The 22023-nt window shown below is 38.5% G+C and overlaps 1 protein-coding gene across 3 annotated transcripts in view; it reads right to left on the reverse strand.

Annotated features, from left to right (window-relative positions):
• Positions 1-19038: 19038 nt before the first annotated feature.
• The window catches only part of MBIP (MAP3K12 binding inhibitory protein 1), a 109757-nt gene continuing 106772 nt past the window's right edge, over positions 19039-22023 (reverse strand). For 2 of the 3 annotated variants that reach the window (XM_072930219.1, XM_002199776.7), the window contains exons 8-9: positions 21106-21144; positions 19039-19977 (exon numbers count right to left, since the gene is read on the reverse strand). In XM_072930219.1, coding sequence (XP_072786320.1) covers positions 19867-19977; positions 21106-21144 — 150 coding nt within the window. In that variant the 3' untranslated portion in view covers positions 19039-19866. The remainder of the gene's footprint in view (positions 19978-21105; positions 21145-22023) is intronic. The other variant, XM_072930220.1, reaches the window with a different exon arrangement.

A 22023-nucleotide genomic window follows, 5' to 3' on the forward strand; every position in this document is an offset into this window, starting at 1 on the left:
ATGTATGTGTGTGTGCCTGTGTGTAATTGTGCAGGTGTGTCTGGGTGGGGTAAGGTACACATGCATATGCGCTTTGTACCACTAAATTAGTCTTTGGAGAGAACACAATTTATTTTCACAAGTTAGCTGGTTTGGATTAATCCCATAGCATCACTGGTTGGGAAAAGAACCCCAAAACAGTCAACAGCAACAAAAAGCATATCACCCCTCCAAAAAAAAAACAAAACAACAAACCCAAATCAACCAAACCAACCAATCCCCAAAAAACCCCTCAAACAAACAAAAACAAAAAACAAAACAAAACAAAAAAACCATGACAAAAACCCCACCAAAAAAATCCCACAAGCCCATCCCACAAAGAAGCCCAAAAATAAAACAAAAAAACAAAAAAACAAAAATCCCAACCCCCAGACTTCCTGAACCCTGTGCCTGTGAGTCTGACAATGCAACGTGCTGAGAAATTTCGCCGGGGGGAAGCCTTTCAGATCAGAGACTTTTTGTAAGGTGGGAACTGTCATTACCCTGTTGGGGTCCCAATGACTGAGAGGGGTTCCAAGGCAGTGTGTTCATGCCCATCAGTGGCACAAATGTTGCTCTTGAATTTAAAATTATTCTCAGCTTCAGTTATAGGTCAGAAAAGTAATAAACCAAAGACATTATGGTTGTATAACTGTAATCTCTGGTGTCTCAGAGTGTAATACTACACCCTGGCAGTCAATAGCTTTGGGGTTCCTGTACACAGCTGGGCTTTTTTCAACACAGTTTAGACAGCGTTTAAATAATAAAATTTACACAAGCAAATTCTGTTTGCATTCAGTTAATGCTTGATGGATTGAACGTGTGGGTTTTCCTCATCAAAACTGTGTTATTTAAGCATCTCAGTAAAAGTGCAGAAAAATGTTTTGGAAATGTTATTTGCAGCTGTGGTTCCTACTGTGCATCATCCTGCCTGCTCTGTGGCTGCATATGGAGGGTGCTGCTGTAACATAGGGGTCCTGCTACACTGAGATAGAGAGAACAGTGTTAAAGTGAAGGTGGATAGGAAGGAGGCTGTTATTTGCAGACCAAAATCAAGATGTTTTAAACCCTTTAAAAATAGTTCACTTTCCACAATTCAAGTGGAAATTGCACTGTGTTGGAAATGTCCTTAAAATCTTCATTATAGAAAACAAATCTATACAGATTAAACACTCAAAGTCTGACCATTTGAGAGGTAAGACAATCATTGTAATTATAAATACTTCTGTTGTCATGTGTGATCAAGTGGTTTTGCTGTTGTAGCTTAAATATATTAACTTTAACCCTTTTTAATTACGGATTTAGCACAATGGTGACAGAATCCCTCCTAGAATCCTGCATTCTCTGTGGGCCTCTCTTTATGCTCAAAATATGTAGACAAATAGAGAGAAATTCCAAGGAGGATAGAAAACATGACTGAGAAGTTGGAAGGATGTTTTTGTGACGAAAGATTAGAAGAATGAAATGGGCAGCTGTAGTTAAATGGGATTAAAAGCAACTAATCTTCACAGTTTCTATAGTTTCAGGGGATGAAATTCATAATTTCCCTTAAATTAACTATGCGGCATTCTCCAAACTTTAGTATCAGATATCTGATTACTGTTTTAGTTGTTAAAAAATTACTTCTTCTATCAATAATTATAATTTTTCATAATTCTGGAAAAAGAACCTGTGTCCATTCAACAGAGCAAAATGATAACAAAAGGATGGGTTATGACTGGGTACAAGCATTCAGGGTGTTCAGATGAGGAGTGGCATTTCTTGACTTGGTAAATATTGATTCTGACTATCAGAAGAGAAAATGTTTTAGAACTAATGATAGCTGGGCACAAGCCCAGATTTCCTCTCATTAGCAGCTACATGTTACAAATCAGTTTTTTGGAAGGGAGGCTAGGATCTCCAGTGCAAGAAACATAGACTACAAGTCTGGATTAAGAACTGGGACAAGATTTAGCAGTGAGAGCAACCTGACAACCACGAGTTACACAGGAGTTCTTGCATTTAGGTATTTTACTTCTCTTTATTTGTTTTTATTTTTTTTTAAACGAAGTATTCTTTTCTTCACATGCGCACAGAATTGCATGTGATTTATTATTATAATCAGAAACTACCTTGAGAAAAATTTTCCAGGAACTTTCTAGACATTCAGAAAGAGGCAGCATATGTCTTGAGGGTTTTTTTTATTAATTTAAGTTAACCCAAAATAATTTAAAATAACTCAAAAGCAACAGATTTATATAAGCAAAAACCAACATTAATGAAATTACGAATTGGACCCCACATCTTGGATCTTTCTGAAATCTAAATAGCAAAAAAATACAGGGAAGATGCAGCCTGGTGTGAACTGGATGTTTTGTTAACATGACAGGATTAATACATCTTCACAAGAGAAATTTTCTTATAAAATGGAACAAAATGTTTTCAGATTGCAGATTCTACTTAAAACCCATCACAACAAAAATGGTTTCTTCTCAAGGTTAGTGTAGCATCAGGACTCCTTTGCATAAAAGAAACATATCCTAAAAAAAAAGATAGAAAGATGAGTACAGAAAACCAAATTAACAAATGCAAAACCCCACCCAGGATCATAACCTAAGATTCAGTGTAAACCAATTGTAAAAATTATATTTCTAGCCCTTATGTTTATAAACAAATATAGTGGTCCAGATTTTTTATCTCTCTTTTTTCAAACTCCTGTCTAGTCCTGTATGTGCCAGCTGGGATCAAGCAATTTGGTACATTTGGATGCTACCTCTAACTCCAGCCTTGTGCTCTGACCCTGTCCAGTACAGAAATGTTAATGTAGCACTTCTTGATCAAATTACCAAATAAATCCTGCCAGATCCATGCTGGGCTGCAAATTCATCCTTTCCTCCCCACTGTAATCCTCTGTTCCTGCAATGCAGACAATGCTACCCCCAATTTTGTTTTCCTCTGCACGAGCTATATTCCCAGAAGAGTGGAAGAAGCTGCCCAGTGGGCTAGATATACTTACCAGATTGCCAGCCTTGAAACAAAGGAAATTTCCTGAGATCTTGATTTTTCTCAAGGCAATATCATAATGACCATACAAGGAGTTAATTATCAGTAATGGGCAATTTAATGCTGGGTAGGAAGAATGGCATCAGATAAAAATACGATTGCCCAATAGTAATGTTAGGAGTAATTCACATCTCCTTGTGAGTTGAAAAGGGTATTTGACTCATAAAAAAACTATTATTTTTTTTAATGAACAGTAAATTCAAAATTAAACTTGGAATCAAATTCTTAATTATTCAGAATCACACCCTTTGCACAGTATATGTGAAGGTTGTAAGGAAGAAACATGGGCATGCTGCACCTCCAGACACTGTTTGTAGAGCTTTACTCCTGCTCTGCAATGACTGCTAAAGCCAGCTCAGAAGAGGGTGATTTGTAGCCCATCTCCTCCAAAGGAGTTTCAGGCTTTCCCTTTTACCAGGCCTTGTTTTTCAATTTGGAGGGCAAGCCTGCTGCACACCTGAGTCTGATTCCTTGCCACCACACGTGAGGCATCTCGTAGCACCAGCAGGGCTGAGGGGGCTTTACCACCCCTTGCCCACCTTCTGTGCAAAGGCCAAACATTATCTCCATATTCCATCCACCAGCAGCATCCCTTCACCAGCAGCATGCCCTTCTGGTGCGGCTGGCATGGTCCCGGGCAGGGCCCTGAGCTCAGAGCAGGGCAGAGCTCAGCCTGCACCGCCGTGCACAGCTCCGGGTCCTGCAGCTGCACTCCTGGTGAACTTTCCTCTTGCTAAATGATGGCAAGGGAAGGGATTGTTTTTGCCTTGCTGTGGTGAGTGTTCCACCTTCACCCTGAACACATGTCCCAAATATTTCCATGTTCTCAAGATATCTTCAGAGATAAGGGGTTATTTAACCCTGCCAAACTGTGGCGTTTGTTCTGCACAATGTATAACCGGCAAATATTTATGTGATTAACATCTGAATTCAAGCATACTTTAGGAGTACAAAGATGTGATTAGTCTTACCAGAATATGAATTTTTTAATGGACGTGGCTCCCACTTTCCAGCAAAGATTTAATAGCTGAGTCCTGCAGAGAAGTCTCCATTTACTGAACTTTCATAGCTTAAAAAATATCCCAGGGTACATTTTCTAGCACGCAGCATGGCACAACACAGAATTTAAATGAAATACAGTTTTCAAAATGAACGAACAAAGTGCATATTGTCACAACTCTGATCCTTTCCATTTTTTTAGCCAAAATCATATAGATTACTGGCATTGACAATGGACATGACTCTGGTGGTTGAAAGCAGCATAATTTCTTTTCAGCCTGACGATCTGGAAGCAGGGCTATGAGGCTCTGAGCTCACCTTGGGGAACCTCCTCAGCCTTCTGCACTGCAATGGAAATCTGCTGGCATGTCCAGCATGCAGGGACAAGGCATGGAGGCAGACAGGCTCACACAGCTGTTTTAGAGCCTCCTCAACCCCGATGCACACAGGTAGACGGGGCAATGACATGGGCCCTTCCCTTTTGCCCCACCATGTACATCTGTGGATTCTGCTGAGTTCCAGCTCACTGTAGGTGACTCTGACCCCTCCTACCACCTAAGGACCTGTTCTCCCAGTACACTAGCTCTGGTAAAAATTCCTGAGCTGCAGGAGTCAGCCATTGGGACTTCCCATGAACTTCTCCCAGTTTGGTTCTTAACCAAGTGTACCTTTTCTGCCTTCACACCATTATCCTAAGATCAGAAAGAGGCTCCCAAGCTACATACAAGAGGGCAGAGATCAATTTGCATGTCAGTGTGTTTGGAGATAAATGAAAATAAAATAGCAGAATAATCTCAAATTGCAAAACCCACCCTCTTCTTCCATTTCCTCAAACAGTTAAGTAGACTCAAAATGCAAAACTCAAAAAATTTTGAGTTGGTTTTGGGAAGAAAATCCAAACAAACCGAAACATACATAATGTGTGTTGTCCCTAATGATGATGAGGACAGTCAGTGGCCACAAGAATTGCCTTCCATGTGCTATTGAGGATTCAGCCTACAAATATGATACAAGTAGCTGGGTGTGCAATAACTGCAGAATCAGCATCTTGTTTTGAAATGACTCCTGCAAACCCTGCAGGAACATTTCAGTACTAGATGGTGTTGCTATGGGCACCAAAAGGAAGCTTAATATAAGAGAAACTGTCTTAGGAATTCATGGGGGTTGGGTGTAAACAGTTTATGTACATAAGAACCGGAATGTCCCTGGCACTAAAACGCAAATAGCTTTTGGGGTTTTTTTATGTTCTGCTAATAACATTTTACTGTAGGTCTTTTCAGAGGGACAATATAAGTCGGTACGTTTTTGTAGAAGTTGCTTAAAGTGAAGTATAGGCAATCAAATTCTGTAAGGTATATCTGCATCCTGTGTAGCAGGAGCATAATGAAATCTGGATGCTACAGACATGTAATTGCTCTGTAAAGACAGATGTTAAAATGGGAAGGGAAAATGAGGGAAATTAAAGAGCTGCAGTTCCCTCTAGTATTCAGGAAAGAGGATGCCACTCTGCATTTGAGTGCAGTTCAAACTTTATTCAAGAATCACATTGGCAAGGGACAGCCAGATTATTTAATTCATGGCTAGATTTCTCCCATTCTGGCTCTCTCTCTGCCAGTGTAGGCTACCTAAGTGGATGAAAAGGAAGAAAAAGTAACCAGTGTAGAATAACAGCAAGTATATCTCAAGACAGACAAAGAGAATGCAAAATTAAATTCTTGATGTGAAAAGAATGGGACAATGAGCCTCTCTCCCCAAGATACCTTCAGAGAGGTTCCATTTCAATGCTTTCTTTCTTGCTTGCTTGCACTATTTTTCATTGATGCATACCAAAGAAAGCCTGAAAGCCTTTTATTATTTCTTATTTTCTTTTTCTTTTTACTATGTGATATAAGTTCCTTTTTTTAAATATTATTTTCCTGCCAATGTTAAAGCATTTCCCATTTTTCTAGTTTGCTTCTGACACCTAGCTGTTGTCAACAATGCTTCCCACTGAATCACTTCTTTCATCTATTCAGCTTGTTTTTTCCTTTATCTCCTCTCCCCCCTTCACCAGTTTACCTCTCATTAACCCTCAGGGTTCCAAAGATATTGTCTCTCTCCCAAAGATACATATTTTTATTCAGACATAAGTAATATTTGCTTGCTAGCTTCTTTTGCTTGCTAGTTTCCACAATTCTCTAACAGAATAGCTGTGTGTAGTACATACCTTTTATGGCACTGTGAACAATAAACCCAGAGACTAATTTATACTTGTGCATTGTACACTGTTCCACCTCACCTTTTCCGTCTCTGAACTGATAGCCACATAAAATCTCATTCTTCTTCAATGGAGGAATATAGTTCAATCCACTTGTAAAAATCTGCTTGACTAGCAGTTTTGCTTGATCAAAAAAATCATTTTCTAAGAGTCACTTTAACTGATTGTGATATATTTAAAATCCTGGTTTAATTTGCAAAAATAGTAGTACATTAAGCTTAGATTCTGCTACTTTGAGATATACAGGAGGTTTCTTGGAAATAAGGTCTCTTTTACCTGCACTAATATATTTATGGCTTGTTTTCAGCCATATAACTGCCTTTAATTTTCTGAGGATGAAAAATAAGCAAAACCAGGAGATCTACTACCTGAGTTTTAGTTAGAACTTTTGTGCTTGAAACTGGTGAAAGCAGCTGGAAATATATCCAGCTACTCATGTGGAAAACCCTCTCTGCTATCCCTCCAATTAATTGTGTAAACCAGCTCCAATCATGAAGTCAGATAAAATTCATATAAAGTTTTTAAAAATGTGTGTTGTGTAGCATGAAATGAGAATGTGAGTTAAGATACACACAGAGAAGGCTCATTGCTCATCCTGATAAATACCATACTTGTGTCAATAAATTTACATAGGCATCTATGTTAAAGAAAAAATAAGATAATAAATAGGACACTATGTCAAAATATTCAGAGTTCACCATGGGTGTAAAAAGAAAACATTTTGGAAAACACATTTCTTTCTTGCTCTTCTGTCTGTTATTAATATTGGCTCTAAATAGAGATTATTCAAGAGCCATAGAAAGGTTTGCTTTGTTAATAGGTTAATGGGTGTGTTTGTTGGAATCAGATGGAAGTTTCTATGTGTGAATATCTCAACTTCAGAACTTCCAGCTGGATGATCTGATGTTTATAGAACACAAATGATTCTTTCTTTTTTTTTAATTTAGGCAACATTTCTCTTGATTTTACTATGTAACCGATCATTATCATTTGACCATGCAAAAAAAAAAAAATCCATAGAAACCAGAATAATACTTTCATGTTTTTAAATAAAATGTTTACACTGGTTTATGGTAAGCTTTCTCAAAACTTAGTAAAATTCTAGCATAATTTAGTGCAGCCTCTGAGCAAAAGCAAATTACATCCAAGAACATTCTCATGGATATTAAAAAATAATTGCCTTCACTAAAAATTTCAAGTTTGTGCCAGGAGCAAAATAAACACCTAAGTTACATTTTGTGCAAGTGGTTCTTGCTAAATTAATATTTAGAGACACTCGGTCCTTCATAACTTAATCACTCCTTCATCTTATACTTATTACTTTACAAGGCTGGTTTTCTATTACAGAGGAACTTACTGCTGTATCAAAGGCTTAATTGAGCTCCTTTAAAAAAATCATGATTGTCACTATAAAATCATGCATCCGCAGTAAGTGTGTTTATAGAGAACTTACAGCTTTATATTTCACTTAGGAAAAAAAGCCTTATACTTTCCTGCAGGTTCTGAATGCAGATTTACTATAAAATAAGTGAATAATAATACCAGGTTATTTTGGAAAGTGTTCTTTCAGGCAATCCCTGCATTTAGCACAATCCCAAAATGGCAGCCCAACAGGTGGTCCTTTCATAGCCTTCAGCCCAAACAATCGGGACAAAAAGGACACCAAGAATCGAATGTTCTTCAGGATTTAAAAAGCTGTTCACTTCCCTTTGTTCATTTTCAGATTTAGCCATGTTCATTATTGTTGAGCCACAAATGCAGGACATTCTTTTTTGACATTTTGCCATAAATAGACACTGACTGGGGCTGACTAGCCAGCTAGCTGCTTTGTCACATGCAAGCGGAAACTACTTCACAAAGCAAATGCATTCCTGTTGCCTCAATGGCCCTGGCAAGCACCGGTTGTGACATGCGGCAAATCTGGCAAAGTCTAGGTTAACAAAAGTATGGGTGACAAAGGCTGAAGTTTCTCTTCCTACATTTTCCTCCACAGTAAGTATTTAATTCTGGCCTAATGAATTTGCCTGGAAGACTGGGTGTCACATTGACAGCCTCTTGAATGTCTGAAAATATACTTTTGCTTTGTGGGCTCTCTTCGGAGGGAACAGTTAGTTAGCTGGTAATGTCAGACTTCAGGGGTGAAATCTAAGATGAAATACTTGTTTCTCAGTATTTTGAAAGTTGTGAAAGTTACTCGTTACAATGATCTCGATCTCAACATCCGTAACAAAAGATGGACCCAGTCCTATGGGTCTTTAATGATGCAAGGAGCCCTTACAGCTGCCTTCACTGTGCTGCAGGGAATTACACAAGTAATGGGCATAGAAGCACCAATCAAGCTTCTTCCTTCATGTGTATGAATAAGCATGTAAACCACATCATTGAAAAGGCAGAGATATAATCTGTGCAAGAATAGTAAATGAATTTCTCTTCAAATTTTTAAATTGCCAAGTTAAATCCTCTCCTGCTACTGCATACTTTAAACGGAGTACACACTGCAGTGGGATTTTTTTGTTTGTTTTGTTGTGGGGGGCTTTATGTCTTCCCTCTCTCTCTTTTTTTTCTTTTCCCTTTTTTTTTTTTTTACATCTCCTGCCAAATTCAAAACTTCCAGGGTCTTCCACTGCTATTATCTTGGAGATTTTCCAATGCTCATCTGAGTCCAGGGCTTCTGACATCCTGGGCATGCCAGAAGAATGTGGATGAGATCTATGTTTGTAGCAGTCCTGGTGTGTGGAATGAAAGTTTGATACTAGACCCTTGTTAACCTGTTAGATTGAAATTTAACATTGTTAAACTCTTACTTTTAACATTAATTTTTTAGTGGAAAATGTGACTTGCTTCAAACTATCTTATGAAAAGACAGGTTGCAGATAAAAAGAAAAGATTAATACATTTTCATTTTAAAACATCTATGTGCAGAATTACATATAAAAGTTAAAAATTTGATCACTGCTGATAACAATTCCAGTACAGTCAAGCAAACACATGTCTCTCAAGCCCTACTGCTGCCAAAGGCAACAGCACAGTCTAGCAAAAAGCATTCTTTAGGTACAGACATGGTCTTGAGTGTGTTAGTGAGGTAGCAGCTCTGCTGAGCAGTGAATTTTTCCTCTTGAGTTCAAAAACCTGAAATCAGCAGTGGGAAAACTGAGTTAAATAGGTTTGTTAAGGAAGCTGATGTTCAGTACCATTTGTCATCCAGATGTTTGTTCCGTGGTTTACCTGAGCTCACTGTACGTGGAGGAATCAGTTTATAAATTAATTAAAGGGCAAAAGCTCGTGATAACCTGAGGACACTTGGGTTTCTCATCGTGGGTCTCCCCTTCTGGGGAAAACGTCCACTGGGTGTTTTCTTTGCAAACCTTCAGCAAGGCTGAGTCCTTGTGGTGAACCTCCAAAAGAGGAGACTCCTGCCTTTCTATGTAGTAACAAAAGCAAAATTGTTCAGCTTTTCAATATATCCATGTAAAATCCATAACACTCATCGATTTCAGGGGATAATCAGTTAGTAAAATATTTAGGCAACAACCAGTCAAAATTATTATTGTGTGCTAAATGATGAATAAGCATTTTCAGAGAATTTTGACTTGTTTTAACCACAAAGTATCAGACAAGTCAGCTCGTAAAGAACCACAGTAAAATTACACAAAAGAGGGACTTGATGCTCTTTCTCTAAGGTCTTATCTTTATTTTAAATTTTATTCTAATCTATCATTTCAAATTTTCCTAACAACTGTTTTAAATCAAGGTATCTTTCATTAATAAAAATATTTTTATAAAACAGCTGCATACAAAACCCAAGTTTCAAGGTAAAACCTGAGGAAAAAAAGTAATTCTCTTTGTGTGGGAGTGGGATTTAAGGGAAGAAAAGTAGGAGTCACCAGATGCAGAGAAACTTCACTCGAATATATCAAACAGCACTGGAAGTCAATTAATGAGGAGGTAGAAGCAGGGAAGCATTCAGCTTTACCTCTCTCCAGACAGCAATAAATCTCTTGCAAATTTAGCTGTCAGAAATGATTGCTTTGTTTTCGACAAGTGGCATTACTTCCTCTTATACTGGAATTAAAATTGATTGAAATTGATTCATGACTTTTCAATATTTCCCACACCCCTTCATTCCTTGAAATTTGAAAACATTATTTCTGTGAAACAAGTGCAGATAAAAACAGTGTTTCTGGATTTTGTTGTTGTTTCTTTCTTTGAGACATCTAAGTATTAAGATGAGAGAGAGACTGCTAATTAATTTTCCTTCAAAGAAATGCTTTCAGAAACTATGCCTTCCTAAGGGAATGCATTTTCCAAATTGTTTTTTACTGATTTTTCTGGGTCAAAAAATAGGAAGAGAATAATCATAAATTCTTAAGCAGCTACACAGAATGGTTCAAATCAGAACAAAAGTTTTGCTATGCTGCTTGCGAGGATTTCCCATTTGAAGCCTTTCTTGTGCTTTCAGACCTACCTGGCTGCAGGGCAGGGAACAAGCAGTGCTGCCAAGTGCTGGGACTGGCCCAAGGAGGGGGCCAAGGAGGAAAAGCCTGCTCCAGGTGGAGACCCACAAGGGAAAGCAGAGTGCATTGGTGCTTCAAGGAGCTTGTGACAACATTTTGTGGTGAAACTGCCTGCATGCACAGCTCTCCCTGCACTCTTTTGGTTTCAGCAGCTGTAAAACTCTGCTTGATTGGATTCAGTTGCAGGACCAGTTTACCTAAAGTCTTGCAGCAGCAGAATACAGTAAAATTCGGGTGTCTTTACTCTATAGCATTGCTAAGAAAAGATCATATTGAAAAGTCTGCTTATTCTTGTTTCAGGTACCATTTTAAGTGCAGGACCTAAATGTATCCTGAACATTCCTTGATTCATCATGACACCAACCTTGTAAGACAGCTGGTTTCTATGATCCCCATTTACCTACAAGGAACTGAGGGATAAAACATGAGAAGATCAATTGGCTTGCACAGAGCTTCACCAGTAATGTGAGGATGAGGAAAGCCCTGGATCAGTCCCTGCTAAATCTCAACAGAGAGCTGTAACCATGATAGTATCTTTTCTCACAGAATATAGACGTTTGTATTTAGTCTAATTGAATTATTTGTTTTTCATTTTTTCTACTCCCTTGTATTTTAAGCCTTTGCTGACTTCAGCCATAGAACCCCACACGACACCAGGGTGTGTTGCTTTAAAACTGAGACCAGCATGTCATCCTTATAATGACACTGGCAGCAGTTCAAGGACATCCCGTATATCAGTGGGATTTTTCGTATGTTCCAAGCAGTGAATAATCAGAACATCACCAAAAGCTTGGCAGAAAAGTGGAGGACAAGGCTGTAATCTGAGCAAGGGAGAGCAGGTGGGAAAGGGACCCATGATTGCATAGCTAACTTATCAAGAATGGGAGTGACTAAAATAAATACAAAGCAGCTGGAATCACAGGGAGCATTCTGGCTGAGAAGGATGGCAGTGTTTCTTTCTTGCCATGAAGGTATGCCATGTTCTTGGTGATTAGTTCCTGCTAAACTTGTTTTTTTAAATCTTGCTGTACTAATTTTTTTCCCTCAGAAGAACACAAGGAAGTAATATTCACTGTTGCCACATAGCAGTCTTTGGATGACTGTCATAGTGAAAAGATATAACACATATTTTGTAATTAATAAATTCAATGAAGTTACAAAAATGACTACACAGTCTCCATTTAAACTAGATTGTGAAACTGATTCCTTTCTTAATTAATCCTCCAAGAACCCTGAACCCTTGTTATAAGCTGCAACATTGATATTACTTGAGAGAAAATTGGTTTCTGTAGCCGTTGCAGGCAGAATCATGGAGCTCTGTGTCGCTAGGAGTCAGAAACGCCTTTTTTCTGAGAGGTTCTGGGGGACTAATAGTCTGGTTTTCTTCTGCACAGAAACAGCTCTCCTGTATGCATTTAATGACCTGATAACCTTTAGACTTCTGGGTGCCTGTGCAACCTGCAGCAGCAGCAACCTGTCAGAGTCACGTAACCAGAATTGGTTCCTTCCTCTCCTGTCAGACTGCTTTTCTTTGTTTTCATCTCCTCTGTGCTAACAGCCCTACTGTGTAGCATCCTGCAAGGTCAATCTCTGGCACTCTCCTTTGGCACATCTTGTAACACCCTGGTCTCTTCTCTACCTGTACAGCTATCTGTGCTGGGTAAGTGTCTTCTCTTCTGCAGCTCCAATACCTGGAACAACCTTACTTTGTCTCTTGTTGACTCTCTGTCTTGTTTCAAATTGCATTTGAAATAACTTTTCACCTTTGCTATATCTATTTTTTCTGTTCTCTGCTGGCTTGACTTGTAATTGCATTAGAGGCCCTCAGTGAAGCACTTTGCCACAGCTAAAAGACAAGTCCATGTACACAAGTCCCGTATTAAAGGGAAATTCACAGGCCAGAAGAGTTTTCATTTGGTACATGCTGTTGTAAAAACAAAATGGAGATGAAACACTCCCTGCAAGTGTGAGTTTGGAACTGATACATCCCTCAACCTGTGCTGGAGGGTGTTTCTCCATGGGTAAGAAGTAGCTGGCATCGGCAACCTTTCACATACAAATTTTTACATACTCTTCATTTTGCAGTATTTTTCCTCCTTTGCTCTTTGGGACATATGCTAATGAAGAATTGTGACGGTGAGAGGAGAAGGTCTCTCATCCCCACAGTGTAATAAATGGTCTTGTCATAAGCCATTGCATCATGTCAGTGAAGGTTTTCTGCTGCACTGAGGAATTCCTGCACTGTCTCACGTTAAACCGTGGTAGATAATTTGGGAAGTGTGATGTTGCACCCTGTCACTGAAGCGAGAGGCAGTGGAATCTGTTTAGCTGTGTCATTTGAACAGGCTGCCTTCCCTCAATGGTAGTTTAGTCTGTATTGAACAGATGGGTCTTTCTGCCTTCCTCTCCTATTTTATGATGCTATACTTGTGACAACAAATTCTGAAAAATGAATGCATACATAAAGGCAACAATCTATATATTTTCTTTCTTTCATGAGTTTTGTGCAAAGGCTGTAGTTCAGGATTTGAGCTTGTTGGATACTACATAACTTCTTGGCCAGAGAAGCATCTGACTAGCTTAAGCAAATGTGAGGTGTACAAAATTACTGGCATAAAGTGTGCCTCTCATTACTGTAATAACTCTGCAGACATCTTGCTTTCTTGCTTATACACACACAGGTTACGTGCATGAAGCTCCAACTATATAAAGTGGAGGTTAGAGTACTAGGAAATTAAGGGAAGTTTCTTCATTATTTAAATAGATGACTCAGGATCTGGGTTGACAACAGTTCTTCTGTATAATGGTAACTACAGTGAGGAACTTTCATACTACTCCTGATATACTCAGAAACAAAACAGAGCAAGAGACAGGTATACAGGCCAGTGCTTGGTGAAGACTTGCTCATGCTGTGTTTTCAGTAAGAGATGAGACTCCTTGATGGGAAGCAGCTATCCAGCCTCCACTGGCCTTGACGACTCGAGGGGGAGTGACAGTTTCCATGAAATGCAAATGCTGTAGGTATTAACTATGTATGAAATAATGTAGCATATGCATGTACAGCTGTATAAGGGACTACGTATTAGAGGGTTATTAGAATTATTGCAAAACAGGCTACAAAGGTAGCTTTTTTTCTTCTCACAAGCATTAGTAGGTGTATAATTCTAGTTTTGAGTCAAATGAGTTTGTGACAACTGATTTAGCCTGGCTGTTGCTACAAAACTTGATAACAGCATATTGTAGAACCAGTGAAATAATTCATAATTAAGTAAGAAATGTTATTATATTTATGTATAAACAACTTATTTGTATTCATAGTAGATTGTCTCTGCAAATCTATTCTTGTCTCGGAGCCAAATAGAAATTTAATGTCATTGTTATGTTTAGGTGAACATCACGCTCTTATATTCCTCTCTGTTTGGCCTTGAATAAAAATCAGAGCAACAATAATATAAATGCTATGAAAGTAGTCATGAACAGTAGCCCATCTGTACTGGACAGAATTCTACAAATCAATTAGATGGTCATAAAAAGCTAATCATATTTGGATGAATTAACAGTGGAAATAAAATGGATTGAACTCTTATGTTTATTGTTCATGTATAACCCTTTTTAATAATCAAGATGGGTAAATTACACTAATTAACCTTTAAAAATTTAGATGATTTCTAAATAATACCTTCAAACAATGCCTATTCTTTTCATTGTTATTTTTAAGTGTTTTGTCCATGACAAGGCAGTTCCATTAGATCTACAGAAGTAGTTGTTTTAAGTTGTGCTTTCTTTTTTCCTGTTTCTCAATTATTAGATTTTCGACAGTATGTTCTCCCACCTCTCTCCCATCAGATAGCATTTAAAGTCAGAAGTCAAATTCATATATCCTAGGAAGAACTGTCAAGAAAACTTAACTCCTGGAGACTCGCTGAGTTGGGTCTCACTGCTCTTGGGTGGGATGGATTATCTGACATGTCACCAAACTCTCTTCCTAATCACAGGAGCAAATTATTTGGGTTAGTGCAATGCTGGCAGAAAAGACAATGTGTAGCTCAGCCCCTCTGGACAGGTTGCCTGGATCCTTAGGAACCCACAGGCCTGGGGATGGTTTCAGCCACCTTCTGCCATGCTTTGAGGCAGTGAGAACTTGTGAGGATTATGTGGGTTCCTGTGTGAGCGTGGCTGAAGGGACAGCTACAAAAGCCTGGAGCATTTGACAACTCTTCAACAGGAAGGGTTATGGGAAACACCCCCTTTTATGAGGCAAGGGAAAAGGTAAGTGAATCTTTCCAAAGACTTTTTATTGCCCCTTCAAAGCCTTCTCTCCAAGTTTTCATTGAGTAGAGGATGGCTACCGCTACAGCATCTGCTTCTGTAGAAAATGCATTGTTTATTCTTACCAGAGCAAATAATTTGCAAACTGATCAATCAAAAATTTACTTTTATTCAGTATTTTGGCTGCTTGTCTTTCAAAAAATTATTTTTCAGCATTCTGAAGTTAAAATTTCTCAGTATTGTTGTAAGGTCTTAATTAAAACAAGAGATAAATTGTGATGTATTAAATAAATAAATAATTCAGGACTGATCACAATACATTGGATAGAATGGTGAATGGTTTGAGTTTTCTAAATTACTGATATTACCTGCTGATATGAGGGCTGTTCAAAAGGGCACTTCACTTTTGGGTTTATTTATTAAAATCCTGCACTCAACTGTAAGAAATTAGCCTCCTAGAGATGAATCACTCCCTACTCAGAGCTTGAAGCAAGGAAACCGATCATGCACACACTGCAGAACTGCACAGTAACATGAGCTCCAATATTTTACTACATCTCTCACACAAGGTGCTAAACAACAATGTGAGACAAATGTTCTTGCTGTAATAGTGATGCTCTTAGACATTTTCCTCAAATAATTAATGCCAACTTTAGAGTGTCATACAATTATCCTTTTTATATTGTAACTGGAAGCCCTTAATAGCCTGAGGTGAAACACAGGGTATTGGACTCTGACAAAACCTGGAAATATCAATAGATCAGCTTTCAGTTAAACATAAGCACAGAGACAGAATTTTATATGTGAATTTTATATATTGAAGCTGGGATAAAAGTCTGTCTTGAGTTCTTGCACTGGAAACAAAGCTATCCTTTCAGTTCTTGGTTGGCTACAGGGTTTTTTTTGCATTTCCTTCAAAGCATGCTCCTTGCAAACACCAGGGCAGTAGAGATGCAGCTCAGATAAGTGCCTTGGCAACCTGGAATGCTTTGCAATCTCTCTCCAGCAGGACATACATATGATGGATATTCTCTCTTTTCCAGTGAGTTTCCAGCACAGTAAGGCTGCAGTTTTTGATAGTGTGAAATAGCTGTACACTAGAACAATGTTCTGGGTAAGTTAATTAAGCAATACAATTCCTAATTACCTGGAATTTTTATTGGACATGTGAGGGAAAGGTTCACAGAATTTCATCTGAACCTTGTGATATAGTATCCTGCAATTGGTTGCAGTTATGTTAAGTGCAAGGTTTCCCAAATGGGAATACTTTCTATACAGAATTAATATTGTGTAACCCAAAACTGGGTGGTAACAGGGAAAAAAGATAAAAGGAAAAGGAGAACCCTTTTCACACTGATCAACATGTGGCTTAAAGGCTAGCATACTATAAGAAGGAAATCTGAAAGGTGCAGGAGCAGTCTGTCCCTATGTGCTCACAGGCAAGCCAGCAGGGAAGACTACCAGGCTGGCTGAAAAGGGAGCTTTTGCTAGAACTCAGGTGAAAAACAAGAGTTTATACACTTTGGAAAAAGGGGCAGGAAACTCAGGAAGAGTACAAGGATGCCATTAAGTCATTTACAGTGAAAATTCGAAAGGCAAAATCTTGCTGTTATCATTCTTCCCCATTACTGAAGGGATTGAGAGAAACAGCTGTGCTCCTATCCCTTTCACCAGTTATCTTAGCATCCTGAAGTCCTTTTTAACTGCCCTAGAACTTCTCTGCCTTGGCACTGACAACCTGATCAGTCAGAAATGGGTAATAATCAGATATTACTCATCTCCTAGTAACATGCAGGGCGGCAGCAGGTTTTGGGATGGATTCAGCCAGTGTAGAGGGCCCTCAGTTTCCCTGATAAGGAAATCACTACAACAATTACTATTCTTTCTTTCATAAATCCCATAGTTGCAATGTGTCTGGTTGACTGACTTGCTCTGGGTGAGCCCTTGGGAAGACCTTCTCCTTCACTATCATTTGCTTGATTATCGAGTTCTAGAATCTCATACCAATTCCACAAGTGCAACTGAGATGGCAAGAGAGGCCGGTAGGAGATTCTCCTGATTCCAAACAGGGACCTGTTTCCAATCCCTCCCATCTTTTAGGTCTCCCCACTTCTGCCTGATGGCAAGAGGCTCAGGGTTCCTCTGACTCTTGATAAGCTTCCATCTGCTGCATTTCTCTCTGAGATGGAAGGGTGTGAGTCCAACAATATGGAGACATCTCTACTTTTCTGCATCATGGCAGGAACATCTATTGTACAGCAACAGGCATTCTCCCTCTGCCTGTCAGTCCAGAGATATTTAATTTGCAAGTAATTTGAGAAAGTTTTCTTCTGGTTTTCTCCTAAGATGATATCCCTGTCTGTGAGCAAATCCACTGCCATTAAAATAATAAGCATAGAGCAGATTCTTCATTGGTTTAGGCTCACAAGCAAGTGTGCTGTTTATTTAAAGTCTGTCTCACCTTCAATATGTGGACATTTGAGATAATTTCTCAGCATCAGTACCCACCCCCTACTCTCTCAGAGAGATCAAGAGGATAGTAAGTACTTCCTCTGCTTTTGCTCAATTTTTGGTTACCTCTCAGACTACAGCTACTGCAGCTGCACCTATCAGCAAGTACTGAAGTGTTTCAGATGCAGAGGAAGAGCAGCAGAATGTGTAGTTCTGGAAAAAGGGAGATGTAAGAGGTCAAAGCTGCATCCACTTTATTATGGGGCTGTGGTGAGAGCTCATCTTGCTGCAGAAACAGGCCTGACAGTGGAAGTTAGTCATAGAAGGTAAAACCCAAGGAGACAGGGCAAGAAGGATAAACTGGTAAGACCAGTATCACTGAACCACAGAAGCGCATCCTGCTCCTCTATGCCTCTTCACATAAAGTCATATAAGAAGAGGAATGGAAACTTCCAACAGCTCTAAAATATGCAAGTACATTTAACATTCAGCTCAAAGCAGAGAATATCTTCCCCCTGAATTTTTACAGTACAGGCACTTTGGCATTAAGCATTTAAGAAAGTAGAACTTGAAACCAAATAATGGCAAAAGAGTATCTAGGAACAAAGCAAGATGAATGCCACATAACATTTATCAAGTTTGTCTGTCACATGCATTTGATAGATTATACAGGGTTAAAAAAATTACCATCCAGAATACATTTACTGTTGTTTCCTCAGCTATTCATTATGCTACCATGTGCTACCAGTACTTGTATGATGAGTGGAAGCTACTGCTTTATAAAAGCTAAATCCCTTTGGCCATTCCTCCTGGCCCCATAACAGCCACCTCCTACCACTCTTCAGGTACTGTTTGAAGTATGTGGTGTGGCCAGTATACACTGTACTCTTTAGAGCTACGGCTCCTAGGCCACAGGACCATAAAAAGAACTAAAGCTTGTCTACTTGAAGCTCAGTGTGCTTCAGCAACACACCCCCATAAAACATACTGTTAGGATGTTCAACAATAGCAGTGATTCCTGTAATAAAAGTTGTCTCTGTAGGATACTGTACTGATATGTAACACACACGACAATCTTCAACTGCAACAGTACCTCTTCATATTCACAGCTGTATCTGAGGCGTTCAGATCTCTTCCGGGAAGGACAAGCAGCACCCTAGAGGTTACCATCATACTGTCATCCTTCCTGGAGCCAGGACAAGAGCTCAAGCAGTTTTCTTTCCCATCTCTGCTGGTTCACCTCCAGAGAAACATTAGCTGCATTTGCTATAACAAATGTTATTCTGGATATAAAGACGAGGTCACAGAAAATACCTACTATTCTTCAAAGGCAGTGTCAATTCAGTACTGTTCATAACACCTGTCACAGAGATTAATACAGGGACATCAACAATATGACTGCTCTAAGCAGCGCAGTTTACATAAAACTCTCTCCATAGCAGCTACTTTTCTTCTAAACTGAAATAATGACAGTAAATAAAACTGATATAAATAGAAAATTGTTTATTAAAAACAAACAAACAAAACCAAAATAAAAGTCACAACACAATCTCACTTCACTGTCTGACCAAAGGTCAGACTTCAAGCTAGTATCCATGCTTCAGTCATGTAAGCATGCATATAGAAGGGAAGTTGATGCCTTGCTGGCATGCTCCTCAAAATCTCCTCTGGGATGGTTTTTAGAATACATTGTTTGTGAACACGTTACGAAATTTGAATTCCCACAAGACACTGAAAAAGTGAAGAACAACTGTTTTTATTTACACATATAAGGTTTCCATAAACACCTGTCACATAAATGCAATTTGCTGAGTTTCTAACAGCTGTGAAAACAGTGACAATTACAGAAAAAAACCCACAGGCAAGCATGCATTCTGCAAGGTTTAGGTAATTTTTTTCCCAAAGTCAGTGTATTTCTGAGAAAATATTTAATTTAATTTCCAAGTCTGTGCAAACTACTTACGTGAACAGTATCCAAAAGTTAGTCCTTTTGAATACCTAGTCACCAAGAATAACATGTGACAGCTTTTCTGTGCAGGTCAAGACTTTTCACATACAAACAATGCTGCAGTCCTCCTTTATAACAGAAGGGAACAGATTATTAGAATGACATTCCTGAAACATTCTTAATTTTAAAGTAACTATGTCATGAATAATGCTGCTTTTAAACAAGTTACTCTGAAAGAAAGCTTTCAAGATCATCCAAAGGGAGCTTATATGCGTGCTTTGTCTTCATTGCTAGTCATCTCTGATGAACACTGCTCAGGTCTGTGGTTTAGGTATGTGTAAATCATGATGAGGATTCTGAAAACACTTTTATCGAAGAAGCTGCTCAGCCTCCTTGAACTTGCTTTCTTTTGTTTTCCTCAGTAATGCCTGTTTTATAGCATTGATCTTTTCATCAAGTTCAGCCAGTGAATAGCTCTGCTAAAAGAACAAAATAAAGATCACAATCATTTACATCTTGTAATTGCTAGAGAAGTGGCTTATCACTTGATACTTGAGGTCACTGCATATTGTACTAAGTACAGAACTCCTTTTGCAGAATTGTCTGAATCTAGTCTTTGCCTATTTAAATTTAAAGGAAAAAGAATATAAACTTGTAAGAAAGACAGTCCTAATCATGGATCAATACACTCATGCCACTTTTATTAGATGCTTCTTTAGTCTGATCATAAAAAACCCTAAGAAATCCCTTCATGTTAAAACACTGGATGAGTCTACCTAGATTTTGCAGAACTTGGGTTTACAGCTAAAGGTTTGTTTTTTTTTCCTACTGCCCAACATCAAGCTCCTCTTTGCCACTTAACCTGACAATTCTATTATGTTTTCTTACACAATCTGGTCATCAGCCTTTTTGTAAAAATATTTCATCCTATGCAGGACTTGTTTTTCCTAAACAAGCCTACTTTCTCAAGTCTCAAATGCCCATATCCCATTCTAAGCATTCTCTCCAATCCATCTGTCTCCAAGAGTGATAGCTAGGAGCAGACAAAGATCCAGCCATGGTCCCACCTGCACCAATGATAACTTCTCTCTTGTGGCTTAAGAGGTACATGGTAAATGCATTTCCTTATGTAATGGTGTTGTGAAAATGGCAAGTCTTACTGACAGGTTAGTATCTGCTATAATGCAGTCCTTTCACCAAGCCAGCCATTTCTACTTCTGTCTTTTCATAAACCAATAAAGCAAATTGAAAAATAATTTTAAATAAACAAAAAACACTATGCCACACAACAAAACCAGAAGACATTAACAGAGGGCCGATCAGAACACAGAAATTGCCTGTTACACTCAGCTTGATTAACAGCATTATAGATTTTTTTATTCTGCCATCCTCCTAACTGGTGAAAACCCTAGTATGTATTCTTAGAGGACTCATTTCTTTGTAACATCTATTAACTTTCTGTCTCCGTCCTTCTCTCTTTGACAGCAAGCTATTCAATACTGATGCAGCTACTTCTGAGAACTTACATACTTGTTTCATAGAACTCCTGCTTACTTTCCACTCAAAACATCCTAAACTTAAGAAAAACAAGAGTTAATAGCACTTACATGGGGAGACTGAATCTTTCTCCTCTTGCCAGAACAGCTCTAAAGAAAAGACAATCAAAACAGACTTAATATTGCACTGACAGAAGACCACAAATTGTTAAGAGTCTTTAAAGTATAAAAAACCCCACTGACTGCCATTCCATGGATTAAAGAAACCTTTCTTATAATTAAGTACTCTGGATCATGAGAAATACTACTGGAGAGCAGTCAGAAGCTGTTGAAACTTCTCCACACTTGGCAGTCAACAACTATCAATTTAACTGAAGCTTCCTTCAGACAGAACTGAGCTTTTGAAACTGTCAACATTTTCATCCCTAAAATTTGCCTATAACCACACCAATATTTATGCAAAACTTCAGATAAAATGTGCTAATTACTCTGCAACACTACTGTTGCCACCATCACAATTTTATTACCTGATCCTCATTCTAGAGATCCTAAAGCATTTTCAATAGAAATTTCAGTTTATGAAAGTGTATGTGTTAACTTCTGGTTTTCAGCCAGAAGGAACAGCCTCACAAATGAAGAACTTTACTGGTCTCCAGCACAAATTTAAAAAATTAAACAGAAACATGTACTATCTTTATTGATTTTCATTAACTGACTCTTTGGCTAGTCTCAAGGAAGAAGTTATAAATTAAATTGCAATCAACAGTAAAAGAGACATTCTTACTGTTACAACAGACAAGAAATTTCTACAGTCAAATACAGCCTAATGTAGTAACAACTAATGCTCTTTGTCCTAATACCCTTCGGTGAGTGAAGGTTAAGGTGTACTATTCAGAGAGAGACAGAGCTCTGCCTTAAAACCAGAAATAAAGAAAACTTAAGTCACAGAATCACATGAAGCAATTTTCAGACAGTTTACTCTCTCATCCTTTTGGAAGTTATTCACATATCATTAGCAATCAGACCATG

This window comes from Taeniopygia guttata, chromosome 5, assembly GCF_048771995.1.
Source record: "Taeniopygia guttata chromosome 5, bTaeGut7.mat, whole genome shotgun sequence".
Lineage (NCBI taxonomy): Eukaryota > Metazoa > Chordata > Aves > Passeriformes > Estrildidae > Taeniopygia > Taeniopygia guttata.